Source organism: Geotrypetes seraphini, chromosome 1 (assembly GCF_902459505.1).
Source record: "Geotrypetes seraphini chromosome 1, aGeoSer1.1, whole genome shotgun sequence".
Classification (NCBI taxonomy): Eukaryota; Metazoa; Chordata; class Amphibia; order Gymnophiona; family Dermophiidae; genus Geotrypetes; species Geotrypetes seraphini.
Window position 1 is genome coordinate 271,767,891 of NC_047084.1, and position 15,359 is coordinate 271,783,249.

Here is a 15,359-nt window from a genome sequence, read left to right on the forward strand (position 1 = left end):
TCTGTTTCAATGATATTTAGCCTTCCTCTGGGGTCCCATATCCCTGGGATGCACAACAACAATAAGACATAGTGATGCCGCATATATCTGACAAACAATAGAAACGTGTACTGCAATACAAACTCAGTCAGTATGTTACATTACATTACATTACATTAATGACTTCTATTCCGCCTATACCTTGCAGTTCTAAGCAGATTACATCAAAAAGATAACTGGACATTTCCATGAAGAGGAATACAATTAAAGACGTTGGTCCTAATACATCAAAATGATAGCTGGACGTTTTCAGGAAGAGGAGTACAATTAAAGGCGTTAGGTCTAAAACAATTTTGAAGGGAGGATACTAAGAGGGAGAGAGAGGGGAAAAGAATGGGGGTTAGGACATTTGGATGAATTTCTTGAATAGTATGGTTTTGATTTCTTTTCGGAAAGCTTTGAGGTCAGTTGAAGCTGTCAGTAGGTTGGTGATGGAGGGGTCCAATTTAGCTGCATGTGTTGCTAGTAAGTTGTCGTACATCTTTTTGCGTTTAGTTCCTTTAAAAGGGGGGTGGGAGAAAGGGGACTGTGTTCTCTGTCTGGATGAGAGGTTCCTGTTGGTGGTTTTATGTTGTAAAATTATGTAATGTACGTTTTTAGATATGAATGTAAGAAAAGCCATGTTGAGTCAGTCCAAATTCATCAACAGTAGCCAGGCTGGGCCACAAGTACACAACAGATCATAAGTCAATTTTTTTTCTATAATTCCTTTCTATGGATTAACGATGGCTCTTCCAAATCTTCTCAGTTAATAATTGTTTATTTACTTTTTCTCCAGAAATTTGTTTCGTCCTTGTTTGAATTCCACTATATTTGTTGCCTTAACCACATCTTCTGACAATAAATTCTACAGTTTAATTTGCTCTGAATAATAAGATAAAATTTTCTGTGATTTGTTTTCACTGTGCTGATCATCAGATTAATGACGTTTTCTCTGTTTTGTGCTGTTTGACAAGCTAAAGAATAATTTATCTGTTCCACCCCACTCACAATTTTATAATCATCTATCATAGTGGTCTTGCATCAATTTTTAAGCTGGGGCCAATTTGAATTCTAATGAGCTGAAGGAGAGCTGCTAAATATTTTCCCATGCCAGGGCACGACACTGCTGACATCTATCTCTACAACCCACCTTCAGTCTTCATTTGGGAAGTATTCTTAAGGTTGTGACCATTTCCAAATAGTCTATTGAGATATGCCTTGCCTTTCAAGCATGTGCTTTTGCCCCATCTACTTTCCCCTTTCTGTCCTGAGCCTGGGGTAGCCCTTTCAGGACCAAGGGACATATTTGTCCCATAACTTTAAAATCCTATAAATTTTGATTGGGATAGTCTACAGTTCTAAATTTGATATGTACGGATTCTATATGATACTGCCTTTATGTAAACAAACTGGTTCCGACATTCATTCATTAGCGTCGTTGCCAGATTGACGAGAAGATTCACTTGCCACACTGTCCATAAGCCAGAAGTGTGATTTTTTTAAATAAAAATAATGATATTTCACAAAAAAAATCAATTTTTTGGCATCTGCAAGCCCTTTTTACCATAAAAATGTCGTCAAAACCACAAAAATTGGCCTACGATCCTTATGGTCCTGAAAGGGTTAAGAGGCAGAATAGCAGAAAAAAACAAACAAAAAACAATCAGAAAGGCAATGAGAACCACCAAAGAAATCTCTGAGGATTGCTATTGGTCCCCGGGCCTTGCATTGAAGAACATTGATCTATCATGTCCCCTCATAGTCTATTTTTTCCAATCTGTTATTTGATTGCTATGTCATAATCTATGTTATTTGAATGTTCTAATGCAGGGGTCTCAAAGTCCCTCCTTGAGGGCCGCAATCCAGTCAGGTTTTCAGGATTTCCCCAATGAATATGCATTGAAAGCAGTGCATGCACATAGATCTCATGCATATTCATTGGGGAAATCCTGAAAACCCGACTGGATTGCGGCCCTCAAGGAGGGACTTTGAGATCCCTGTTCTAATGTGTGCTTATTAGGTGTTTCATAAGTATGTTGACATTACATTATATCTTTGCTATTTAAATTTCAGTATATTTTCTGAAATTGTTTCATGGTAGTCCTGTTATTTTTAGTTTGCCGATTTTGAGTTTATCTTGTTCATTGTATTATGTTTATATTATGTTTTTTATTACTGTTAACGCTGTTAACAGAATTGTAAGTTTTATGTTGAATTGTACTTGCTCTACACCGCCTTGGGTGAATCTCTTCATAGAGGTGACTAATGAATCCCAATAAATCAATCCATATGAAAAACCCTAACCTGGGTAGCCTCTCTTCATAAGGAAGATGTTCGATATATCCCCTTAATTGTTTTTGTCATCCTTCTCTTAAATTTTTCTAGTTCCACTTGGTGACTAGAAGTGCACACAATACTCATGGTATGGAGGTACCAGGGACCTACACAAAAGCATAAATTTTCTCACTTTTTTTTCTCCATCCCATTTTGCATAATCCCAAACTTTCTATTTGCTGTTTCAGCAGTCGTGTCTTAACAGTGCTGAAAACTTCAATAAATAATCCACAATGATTCCAAGGCCTTTTATTTTGTGATGACTCCTAACTCACAGTCCAATATTTTATACCTATAACTCGGATCAGTTTTCTCTTAGGTAGTTCTATAACATTGTAGTTATAATTTGGTGATCAGAAGGTGCCTTATAGGAGCCTACTTTTTAAAGGAACATAGGTGCCTACTTTCCTTTAACTGCAAAAATATGTGCCTGTATTTTAGGCGTGAGTAATTAATGTTGGCCATAGAGCCTTCATAAGTGTACAATATGAGCCCTCCCCAGCTCTGTCCATGTGTATGCCCATCTATAAAATGCACGTTCTTGTACAATCCCTCTGGAGGCTGAACTCAATGGATCTTGTATGTCTGGTAGCTTCTGCTGCAGGGCTACTTAAACTTGATCCCTCCCCTTTGGGCTACCTGCCCGGGAGTTTCCTGCTCAGTTTTGTACTGCAGCTTCTCTGCATGGTTGAATTCAGTCTCTTCTGCTCGTGATTTGTTTTCAATTCCTAGTCTTTTTTTATTTTTTCATGGGTTTGCCCACATGCTGCGGATCAACTCTGTGCGAGTGATCCTTCGGCGGGAGATCGCAGACATTTTAAATTTTGTCTGCTCCTGGAGGGTGCTCTGTGAGCTTAAACTGCAGTAAACCCTCTAGACAGCCTGTAGATTGGATCGAGTCTCTGGGATTGGGAGCCATCTCTCCCCGGGTTTGTCCGCAAAGGGGTAGAGCGCAGGCTGCTGTGATTCCGTGAAGGCACGCCGGGATCAGAACCGGACCGCATGTCTTTCCTAATTTCCCTGAGGGATCCTGGTGGTCATGATCTGTGATGACAGGGAAGGTGAGATGGTTAGAAGACCTAAAAAATCCAGTTTAATCATTTCCTGAGGTACTGATCTCCTTGCTTGTACTGTGTATTGCAGGCTGCCATAGACTTTCATTGCAGCACATGTCTTTGTGGTGTCTGAGTCACAGTTTGCCAATTTTGGAGGGTGCTCAAATCGGGGTGTTGGGTGGTTTCCCTGCATGCCCTGACCCCCCCCCCCCAAACCATAAAATTGTAAAATCGCCATTTTTAAGGGGCGTTTTTCAGGCAAAATTGGCACCCATAGCGGCCATCTTGGATTTTCTTTAAAGTTTTTTAAAGCATATTTTTTTGTCTTAGAAGCTTTGTTTTTGCTCCAAACTTCACAGATAGCCACCTCAGGACAGGATGGTATGGATTCATGCCATAAATATGGTGGATGGCTGATGGATTCGCAGCCATATATCACATGCGCCACGGCCTGCAAGGGGCGTGAACCATGCATGGATCCTGCACTATCCTCTGGGGAGGCCCTGCTTTCCTCTGATTCCGCCGGAGACACGATTCCAGCATCTGGAACGCCAAATTTGGGTGAGGAGAGCACTTCCATGAAACGCAAGCGCAGTTCCAGGGAAAAGTCTCATAAGTCTTCAAAACATTCCAAATCTAAGTCCCGCAGATTGATTCTGGCGGCCAGTGACTATTTTCCACCAGAATTTGTGGATATGATGTATCAAGCTTTCATGAGAAAGCGGGCTATGCCTGTGTCTCCCTCTCAGACTCCGGTGCGGCAATCTTTTCAGCCTTTGGATTCCAGCATGTCAATCTGCTCCCTTGCTGGTCCGCCTGAAAGCTAGCAGTAACTTTCCACTATTGCCTCAGTGCCTGCGTCAATTTCTATGCCGTTGCTGTCGCACGGCTCTTCGGTGGGTTCTTCTGACGTGGCTAGCCTAGCAGATCTCGGGGATTACCAGAACACTGATTTCCATGATCTAGGAGAGGATCAGATGGTGCGCAGGCTCTTTAAATCCAGTCACCTTCCTGATCTTATCTCTGAATCCCTGCGGACCTTGAAACTTGATTCAGACTCAGCAGTTCAGGCGGAGTGTGCCATCAAGAATTCTAAGCCCCCGCTTTCCGCTGCATTTCCGGATCATGTGGATTTGGCGGAAATGCTCTTGGAGGTTTGAGAGGCCCCAGAGGGTCCCCTGAAGTGTGCTAGGGCCATAGCTAAATTGTATCCCATGGCATCAGAATTTTCCAAATGCCTAGTCCTGCCAAGGGTGGATTCAGCGGTGGCATAGGTCACCCATCGGATGGAGGGGTTGTCCTGAAGGATGTCAAGGACTGAAGATTAGATTTTTTCATGAAGCGTCTTTCTGATTCCGCTGCGACGGGAGTGTGAGCTGCAGAGGCTACTTCCTTTGTGGCCCAGGCATGTCATACTAAACTTTGTCAGGATCCTGAGGAGGTTATCCTTTGGGATCGTGACTTCCTGGTTTCTGGAGTGAATTATTTGGCAGATGCACTCTATGATATTTTGATATTTTTTGCTAACCTGGGAGCTTATTCAGTTTCTGCTAGTAGAATGGTATGGATTCACCAGTGGTCGGGTGATTCTTCATCCAAGGCAGGGGTCCCCAAAGTCCCTCCTTGAGGGCCGAATCCAGTCGGGTTTTCTGGATTTCCCCAATGAATATGCATTGAAAGCAGTGCATGCACATAGATCTCATTCATATTCATTGGGGAAATCCTGAAAACCCGACTGGATTCGGCCCTCAAGGAGGGACTTTGGGGATCCCTGATCCAAGGCTATTCTGAACAAATTACCCTTCAAAGGTTTGCTCTTGTTTAGCCAGGGTTTGGATGACCTGATGGCAAATGTGCAGGTCTGTAAGCCTAAGGTGCTTCACGGCTCTAGACCTCATCCGACCAGGGGTCAGGACGGCCAAATTTTCATCCCTTCTGGAGAACCTCACAGTATGCCGGACCCCCTGCGGCGGAACAGCGTTTCGTAGCATCCTACAGACCTCGCTTTGGAGGTGCAGTGCGCCAACAGTCTTCCAACTCTCGACCTTCTGTCCCTTCCAAGAGAAAATTATAACGCCAGGTCTCTGGCGAGGCCCCCCCCGAATCAGGGGGGGGGGGCGCGCTTTCAGCCTTCCTTCCAGAATGGCTAAAGATAACCTCGGACCAGTAGATCCTAGAGGAAGTCAGGGACAGTTTTCGACTGCAGTTCTGGCTGCTACCAGACTTCTTCCTGTCCTCTCCCAAGGGAAATCCGGACAGGGCCAGCAAGGTGCGCTGGTTATTGGATCTGACGGCCATAGAGCTGGTCCCAAGGAACGACTTGGGCTCCGGGAGATACTCAATTTACTTCATCGTGCCAAATAAAAACTCTGAAGATTGTGACCAATTCTGGACCTGAAAGCAGTGAATGCATTCTTGTGAGTTCTGCCTTTCCGGATGGAAACGGTGCATTCTGTCATAGCAGTGGTGGTGCCCGGGGAGTTTTTGGCTTTCTTGGATTTCACAGAAGAGTATCTCCATATCCTGATATTCCTAGATCATTGGAGGTTCCTGAGGTTTCATGTTCTCGTGAAGCATTTCTAGTTCACGGCGCTCCCTTTTGGTTTGGCATCGGCACCCAGATCTTTTACCAAGATCAAGGTGGTGGTGGCTGCCCATCTGTGATCTTTGGGTGTGCTGGGGCATCCATACCTGGATGACTGGATGATCAGAGCTCCCTCATGGGTGCAGGGCTAACAAAAAGTGCAAAACAATATACATACATATATTAATAATCATAATAAGCACTTATAATTAATAAGTAACAATACAGAAAGGATAAAACCCCTTCTCGCTTCCAGTGTTTTCAATCAGGGAATAAAACCAAACAAAAGAGATACCCTCCCACCCTCTCCTTGATGTGTGTGCTAAAACAGAAAATACAAATAAAAGACAACTAAAACGAAGCTTAAAAAGTTGTCAATGGACCCCAGTGTTCATCTTCTCATACTTATTACATAAGCATAAATTCGCCCACCAAAAAGTAAAAGTAAAAAAAGTGGTTTCTTAAAGATGAGGAGAACATTGATTTGATGATGTCTGAAAATTGTATTGAATAACAAAACTAAAAAGTTTTTCTTGATTGTTAGATAGCTACTGTTGCTTTCAGCAGTGTGTCCAAAATATGGAAAAGTCTTAATTATTAGCCTGTGACGTTCACTGTAAGATCTATTATTGCAATTATGTTCTGCAGTTAGAGGCAAAAAAAAAAAAAAGTTTGCTATTTGACATCTGTCTATTTAGTCAAAACTTCTAGGAAATTTGTGCAAGCATTTAAACATATTTGAATAAGAACTTGGGGGTCTAGGATCTGATACCATAAGCTTTCATTCACAAGCACATGTGTTAATTGTAAATGTTCAAAATTTTAGTTGGGGGTGTACAAGTGTTTTAAATAAATACATTTTTCTTCTAGTTCATTCCCCTTCCACATCTCTTATTATTGTAGTGAAACTTCATTGCTGGGGACCACACAGGAGGGGCAGTTTTGGAACTGCAAACACAGGCCCTGAATATAACCACTATACATTAAATCACAGCTCTATATCTTGACCCCCCCAGGGGCTGCGAACGCTGCCTTTGCAGCACTGCCAGATGATCAGGTGAATGAAAGACCATTGTGAACCTTCTGCATAGTGATGATGTCCATGCTTAGCCCCTAAGCTTTTAGTTCCACCCATTAAGACACTGTGTGTCTGATTTATTAATGTTTTTGTATGACCTTAGTTTAGGGTTTTTTGAGGGGTTTTTTTTTTCCAGATTTTCTTTCTACTACATTAATTGCAATACAGAATTGTAACAGGGAAACAGATTACTCTTATGGTGTGAACTTTTTCTTGTGCACCATGTGATTGTAATATTGGGACAGCACAGCCCCACTTTCTCTCTGTTGAACTCTTGTTCTCCTTGGGTGTTGAGGGAAGTGAGAAAGAAGCTAGTTTACCATCTGGTGCAAGTAATTAGCTCTCTGTTGAAGTGGGCTATTACATCGTATCAGATTGCTGTTTAAATACAAATCAAGCCATGATCTTTCCAATGTAAATAATTTCAAGCTTGTTGATAATAATACATACTTAGCAAAGGTGCTGAAGAAAGTAATGACAAATGCACGATCTGCTGGACACCTAGGATGTAATTGTGTACTTATTTATTTAATATCTTTTGATATTCTGTTTTTCATAACAAAACATATTGGTCAGTATTGGCTTTAGCTTTTTAACAAAAAGTGTGTTGGTGTCATTGTGGATGTTTTATACTCTGAATTAAGCAAGGGGGTAATGTTGTAGTTTTGTTAGATGTTTTGGTGACAGTTGGCATCAGTGATCGTTATTCTCTGAATTGCCTGATTGAGCACAGCTGTCAGCTCCCTCTGCCCTCTTTGTGATGGGACATTTCTGACTTTGGAGACAGTTCAGTGAGGGGTGGGGGAGGGCAGCTTCTCAACTATTGCTGGAGGCTGCCCTTGACTTGGCATCTGAACCAAATGCCTTTGGCAGGAATGGCAGCTGTGTTGAGCTCTCACATACCCCATTGGGAGTGGGGGGTTGAGTTTCTTTCACTTACCCTGGCCCAAGTCACTAAGGAGTTCGGATGGGGTCCTGAAATCAGAGTGACTTCAGGAAGTGGTCCTGCTGGTTAATCAAGCACTGGCTGTTGAGGCTGGTCTCCAGGCCCAGGGGCCCCACTTCTGGGGCCAAAATGCATAGAAATAGACACATCCCAGGGAGCGGTTTCCACTATTCTCGTAGACTATTCTCATGAACTATTGTAATATTATATATTTGACAAGTACTAAGAAAAATTTGGCTAGACTGACCCTGGTTCAGAATACATCAGTAAGAATGATTTATGGTCTGAGGAAGTATGACCACATTATTCCCTATTATTGTGAGCTGCATTGGCTTCCGGTAGAGGCCCGGGTGTTCTTTAAATTGGAATGCTTATACCAGTGGTTCCCAACCCTGTCCTGGAGGAACACCAGGCCAATTGGGTTTTCAGACTAGCCCTAATGAATATGCATGAAGCAAATTTGCATGCCTATCACTTCCATCATATGCAAATCTCTCTCATGCATATTCATTAGGGCTAGCCTGAAAACCCGATTGGCCTGGTGTTCCTCCAGGACAGGGTTGGGAATCACTGGCTTATACTATAAAGTTGCTTTTGGTGTTGCCCCATTATATCTTGCCGACAGATTTTTTATCATGGTGCATGAAAATAGTAGAAAATCTCATGCCCTATTTATATTCCCTTCAGTTAAGGGTTTTGATTCCTTTCAAGAAAAGGGATACTATATACCAAGCTCAGTTGCTAGATGCAGATACTGACATGTGTACCAATACTGATTCAGAAACAGAGTTAGAAATTTTCTTGGTTTTTGAAATAAATCTAATCCTGACTCTGAGGAAATAGAGTAGTAGTAGCTTCTCTGGCTCAAGGAGTGGCCTAGTTGACCAGGAAGTTGCTTATAGCAATTCCGACTCTGATGTTAGTCAACATAGACCAAAGTGTGCCAATCATGGGTGTAGACCTGGTTACTTAAGTGATTTTGTAGTACAGTCAAACCTCGGTTTGCGAGTAACGCGGTTTGTAAGTGTTTTGCAAGATGAACAAAACATTCCCGCAAATCTTACCTCGCAAAACGAGCGCTGTCCTGATACACAAGCTCTCAGCTCCCAAATTAAGCTGTCTGCCGGCCCGTGTAAGCCCGCGCACAAACTCTCAGCTCCTGAATTTTAAGCTGTCTACTGTCCCAATAATGCACACGTCACGTGTAAGCATGCACAACATCGATGTTGTGCGTGCTTACACATGACATGTGCGTTATAGGGACGGCAGATGGCTTAATTTGGGAGCTGAGAGGTGCTGGTGGATGGCAGAGGCATTGCTTGAAGCAGGAGGGCAGCTGTACAGGGACTCTAAGGGAAGGAAGTTAACCTGCTGAAGGGGCTGCGGCACCCAGGCATCATCCAGGCAGTTACCCACCCCAGGGGCACCATAGCAAACCTTAGTTGTGGAATGAATCGTCTGAGTTTGCATTATGGCCTATGAGGAACTTTGCTTTGATATTCGAGTGCTTTGGATTACGAGCATGCTTCTGGAATGAATTATGCTCGTAAAGCAACTGTATATTGAAAGATATGGTAAGATGTTACACTTGGAAGTGTTACCTTAGGATCAGGTCCATATGTATCATCTCAGTGAGCACCTGTCTCAGAAATTTGACTGCTGTCTACTGCCTCTTGTCAAGAGGCGATGCAGCTTGGCCTGATGTGTCTGTCCTGGGCACCTTCTTTTCATGGTCCCACTGAACCCACCTGATTGGATGGTAGTGAAAGTACTCGCAAGGCCTCCCTCAAGGACCTCCTCTTGAAGATGGTCATTTTGGTGGTGATTGCTTTGAGAGTGACTGAACTGCAGGTACTGACCTGTTGGGATCCACCTCTTTCTCTCTCTACACTGTCCTTTCTTCTGAAAATGATCATTCCTTTCCATGTGAACCGGTCTGTTTGCCCTCTTTCATGGATCAGGGTTTAGTAGATATCTGTAGAGTCCTGCTTCGGTACTTGCAGGAGATGAACACCTTTTGATTGTCAGATCATTTGTTTGTTCTTTTCCTTGGGCCCTGAGAGAGTTAGGCAATGAACAAGGTTTCTATAGCTCATTGAGTAAAAGCAGCCATTGAGGCCACCTATATTTGCAGCAATAAACAAGTGCCTTCTGGCCTGCGAGTTCCCTGAACTTGTTCTCAGGCAGTGTCTTGGGTGGAGGCCCAAGCAGTTGTGCCTGAGGATATCTACAGGGTGGCAATTCGCTCCATTCCTTTGTTAAGCTTTACTGACTGCATGTGCTAGCCAGAGCCTGGTTAGACTTTGGCAGAGCATTCGTTCAGGGGGCATCTTCCCCTGCCCAATGAGTTTCTGCTTAGGTACAGCTGGACTCCCAAGTGAAAGTTAGTTACCGTATTTTTCGCTCCATAAGACGCACTTTTTTCCCACCCAAATGTCAGTGCATCTTATGTAGTGAAGATACTTTTTTTTTTTTTTTTAAAACACCCCACCCCGTCGTACCTTTTTAAAGGCCCACACCAAATATGGCTCTCCCTACCATCTGTGAGAGCCCGGCTGTCTTCTTGGCTTCCCCCACAGCGTCCTCTGGATTCCCCCCTTTAAAGCTAATTAGGTTCGGGGGGGGGGGGCCTTATTTCCAAGCTGCTTCCCGCACCCAGCGAGAGAGGTCATCTTCCGCGCTGTGACTGCCACTGAGTTAATTACGGCAGCCTGCAGAGTGAACCTAGCAGGCTGCCATTGGTCTCCGAAGCATGTTGCCTCTGCCGCAGTTTTGCCCCTGATGTCAGAGAAGGGGCGGGACCATGGTAGAGGAAATGTGCTTTGGAGGCCAATGGCAGCCTGCTAGGTTCACTCTGCTAGCTGCCGTAATTAGCTCAGCGGCGGTCACAGTGTGGAAAACAAACTCTCAACAAAAAAGGAGAGCTGTGTCTCCCCCGATCTCCTGCCCCAGGTAGCGAGCAAGAAGAGCAACTGTTGGGGAGGTGATGAGAGCATGCATTCGGACCCGGGCAGAAGCTGCAGCCCTGCACTGTAAGGGCTTCTGCCACCCTTCCCAGCTCAACCCAGCACCGTCTGGGAGCCGGAGACAATCGCACAGGAAGCAGCGAAGGTAAGGCCCTGCCCTTGTGTGTGCCCCGGTGGAATGCTAGATCTGGACACCTGGAAAGGGGGAGGAGGGGCGGAAACAGACTTGAAGACAAGGCAGATGCTGGACTAGAAGGGGTAGAGAGGGGAGGATTCAAAATGTTAGCAGAAGGAAGATAGAGAGAGGGAGAAACCTGAAACAAAGGGGAGGCAGAAGAGAGGGGGGCAGATGTTGGACTTGGGCGTGTACAGAGGGAAGAGAGAGACTGCAGAGAGGTAGAAAGATTCTGGACCAGGGAGGGAGGAAGGAAGGAGAGAGAGAAAAGCATAGAAAGACCCGGAAGAAAGGAGAACAAATGTTTGAATGGGGGGGGGGGTTTGGTAATTAGAAGAAAGACAGAGAGAGAGGCCTGGACCAAAGGGGAGAGACAGGAGGCAGATGCTGGACTATGGGAGGTACAGAGGGGGAGAGACCCTGAGGAAGAACAGAGCAATGCAAGATCATAACAGAGGAGGGAGTGAGAGGGAGACCTGGAACAAAGGTGGTGGTAGGTACAAAGGAGAACTGACACTGGATCTGGGGAGGGTAAGCAGAGGGAAAAGAGATAGAGACCTGGACCCAAAGGGGATGGGACTGGATTGTGAAAGAAATGTTGGATAGCACAGACAGAAGGAAGTCCAACCAGAAATTAATTAAATCACCAGACAACAAAGGTAGGAAAAATTATTATGTTTTCAATTTAGTGATCGAAATGTGTCAGTTTTGAGAATTTATATCTGTTGTGTGTATATGAATAATGAAAGGAAAAAATTGCATTACAATTAGTATGGGAGGGGAGACAGGGTGCAAAAGCCTGGCAGGGAGTGAGGGGGCTGGATACAGAGCCTGGTATATGTTAGTACAAAGTTTGGTTTAGAATGTTTTTTTTTTCTTGTTTTCCTACTCTAAATCTAGGGTGCGTCTTATGGAGTGAAAAATACGGTATACCTTTTAATTTCCTTTCCTTTAGTCCTGCTGAACCATTCTGAGACTCTCTGGAAGACTTCAGTTTATGGGACTCATTGAGCTCTCATTCTATCTAGTGGTATTTTATAGCAAAAAAAAAAAAAAAAAGAATTATTTGAACTAAGATTCTGGTTATGAAATTAATCATAGCTGCAGTAATTTGTTAGGGAATTGGTGTGGTCTGCCACTTTGCTGGTGTATATTTGAATTTCCCACAGAATACCAGTCTTTATTCTAGGGATATCACTGGTAGGAAGGGGATACAACTGAATCATCAGGATGGTACAGGAGGGTGGTACAGGAGGGCTAAAGAAAAGGAAATTTAACAGGTATGACTAAATTTCATCTTTATGCATATATGTGGTCACATACACTCAAAAGTGACTTCCTTTAAGAGTCAGGGCTTAAGTAATGTTCAAAATGCTGCAACATGATGTAGTCCTTAATTTTTTTAAAAAATTTTTTTGAAGCTCATATATCATATATACACAACTACCAGTAGATGTCATGCATAAGTCGAGGACAGATTTGCAGCTAAAATATAGAAGTATCACAGCATTTTTGTTTAAATTGAGGCTCCCCTCTTTCCCTATCTCTGGGGTCCAAAATTTCTCCCTCCCTGTCAGTATTAGGATAGACTTCATTTGGAATGAAAAATATTACAGCACCTCTTCACTGGTAAAGGCTTGTTCAAAGACAATGAGGCACATGGCATCCTGAACAAATCATATGATTTCAATGTTTCAACCCATCACCCCTTCATTGTGTACCTTTCAAAGTATCTTTAGAGCCATGTCAGTGCAGTGATACACCTAGGTTGCCTTCTTTCTGCCCTAGAGCTTCTCTGGTCCATCTTGCCAAACAGGAAGTTGATTCCGAGGGGGCTGGGCAGACCAGAAAGAGTGCTCCAGGGCAGGAAACGAGCAGCTTAAGGGGATTGATGCACTGCTGTGACTCTAAAGACGGTATACAGCAAGGGTGCAGGGGTTTGAAATGCTGAACCCGTGGGCTGATGGGGAAGAGATCGTACTGTTGATGGAGATGGGGGTGTTTAATTTTTTTGGCCTCATAGATAAGACAATTTTGATTTTTTCAATGCATTTTTAGCCAAAATTTATCGACTTACAGTCGAGTAATATACAGTAATCGTGCTCCTGTTTTTACTATCATTGACAGAAAGTTCCAGATTGCTGGTGCCTTACGCTGAATCGTATATTCCCAGGTGAAAAGCCATCTGAATTTCAGTGAAGATGGTACAAGTCGTTATCTCTACTATAAGCAGGTTCTGAAAGTCCTATGCCCCCTTACTGTTTTCTTAGCTATAGCAGGGGTCTCAAATAGAGAATGACGCGGTGACAGAATTTGTCCCCATCCCCTTGGATAACTCTGGGAAACCATCCCTTGTCATTTTTTACTGACTATCTCAACCTCAGTCCTTCTATACCAGCATTCTTGCAAGGCTTGAGGATCACTGGCTGTGCCTATTCATACTCTGATTCTTCCCTCTCTTCTTAAAAAATGACATGGGGATGGTTTCTTGAGATTGATTTTGCTTACAAAAGAAGCAGCACATGGAATTGTTTCTCATGCATATTCATTGTGGATATCTTGAAAACCTGATTGGCTAGGTGTGTCCTGAGCACTGGGTTGAGAACACTGCTCTATGGTGATTTAATGAAGAGTATGTAGGTTTTTTTTGTTTTTTACTACATTCCATTGGGAGGTGTCTTGTAGGGAGAGCTATTCTTATATAGCAAAAGAGTTGGTTGTAGAGGTGGTGGTGGGCTGTTACTCTCATCTTCTTGTAGATTTCAACCTCTCCTCCCATCTCAGTTTCACTGTTTTTCTTCCTTCAAAGTCCACTCCATCCATCTATTCGCTCCCCTGCATCTCCAAGTAGTGGTCATTTATCAACCCCCTGATAAGCCTCTTTCTTCCTTTCTCACTACTTTGACTCTTGGCTTGCCTTCTTTCTTGGTGATTTCAACATTCATGCTGATAACCCCTCTTGACTCTCATACCTGCTTTAATATCATCAGCCTTCAACTGTGCACCACCACCCCTACACATCAGAGTGGCCACTCCCTTGATCTTGTCTTTTTCTCCAACTTCTCAATTTCTCCACCTCAGTTCTTCTTCTCGCTTACCATCATCTGATAACCTTCACAACTAATCACCCTCCCCCCCCCGATCTGGCCAATCTCCACCAATACATTTAGGGATCTTCAGGCTATTGACTCTTGCACTCTCTCCACCACTGTCTCGTTATCTCGCTTCTCAAACACTATGTTATGCAAGTCTGTCAACGAGGCTGTCTCTTCCTGTAATACTATTCTTTCCTCTTCTCTAGACATCATCTCTCCTCCCATCTCAAGATTCATGAGAGGTACGAAACCCCAGCCCTATCTTAACTCTAAAATCCACTACTTACGCTCCTGTGCCCTTTGGCTAAAGTTGCATACTCATGCAGACTTCATGCATTTCAAGTTCTTCTGATCTCCTTCCAAATCTGCTCTTTCGCTTGCAAAAGAAGACAACTATACCCATTTGACCAATTCTCTTGTATCCAACCCCCGCCATCTCTTTGCCACTAAGCTCCCTACTCAAAGTGCCTTCACCTCTTGCTCCCTCTTCACTCTCTCCACAGATTATGGCCAAGTACTTCCATGACAAGGTTTACAAGGTTAGCCTTGAGTTCTCTACTGGCTTACCTTCACCTCTCCCTTTCACAGTTTATGTCAACCTCCCTCCAACCCCTGCCACCTTCTCTGAAATTACTAAAGAGGAACAGCACATTTTCTTTCCATTTCCAAACTCAATTCTTGTTCCTCTGACCTATTCCCACCCATCTACTAAGGTGGGATGACAGTAGGCGAGAAAGCACTATCTGTAATATACTCAGTCTTTTGCTTTCTGCTGCAACTGTTCCTGATGCCCTCAAACATGCTGCAGTTAACTGGACTCTACTTGCTCATCCTACTATTGCCCCATCTTACTCCTCCCTTTCTTATCCAAGCTGATTGAATGTGCTATTCACCATCCTTGTTTGATTTTTTTTTTTCATCTAGAGCGATTCTTGACCCACTTCAATCGAGTTTCTGCCCTATTCACTCTACAGAAACTGCCTTTGCTAAAGTCTCCAATGATCTGCTCCTGGGCAAATCAAAAGGCCTCTTTTCTGTTCTTATCCTTCTTGATCTTCCTTCTGCTTTTGACATTGTTGTCCACCACCTACTCGATCTTTCTACT

The 15,359-nt window shown here is 43.6% G+C and overlaps 1 protein-coding gene across 21 annotated transcripts in view; it reads left to right on the forward strand.

The window, feature by feature from the left end:
- The window catches only part of CTBP1 (C-terminal binding protein 1), a 646,630-nt gene that overhangs the window by 448,321 nt on the left and 182,950 nt on the right, over positions 1–15,359 (forward strand). For 11 of the 21 annotated variants that reach the window (XM_033951334.1, XM_033951361.1, XM_033951324.1 and 8 more), the window contains one exon: positions 13,287–13,332. The exons of 4 other annotated variants lie outside the window; for them this stretch is intronic. In XM_033951334.1, coding sequence (XP_033807225.1) covers positions 13,287–13,332 — 46 coding nt within the window. Of the gene's footprint in view, positions 1–13,286; positions 13,393–15,359 lie in introns of all 21 variants that reach the window. 6 more of the 21 variants (XM_033951422.1, XM_033951397.1, XM_033951407.1 and 3 more) reach the window with 2 other exon arrangements.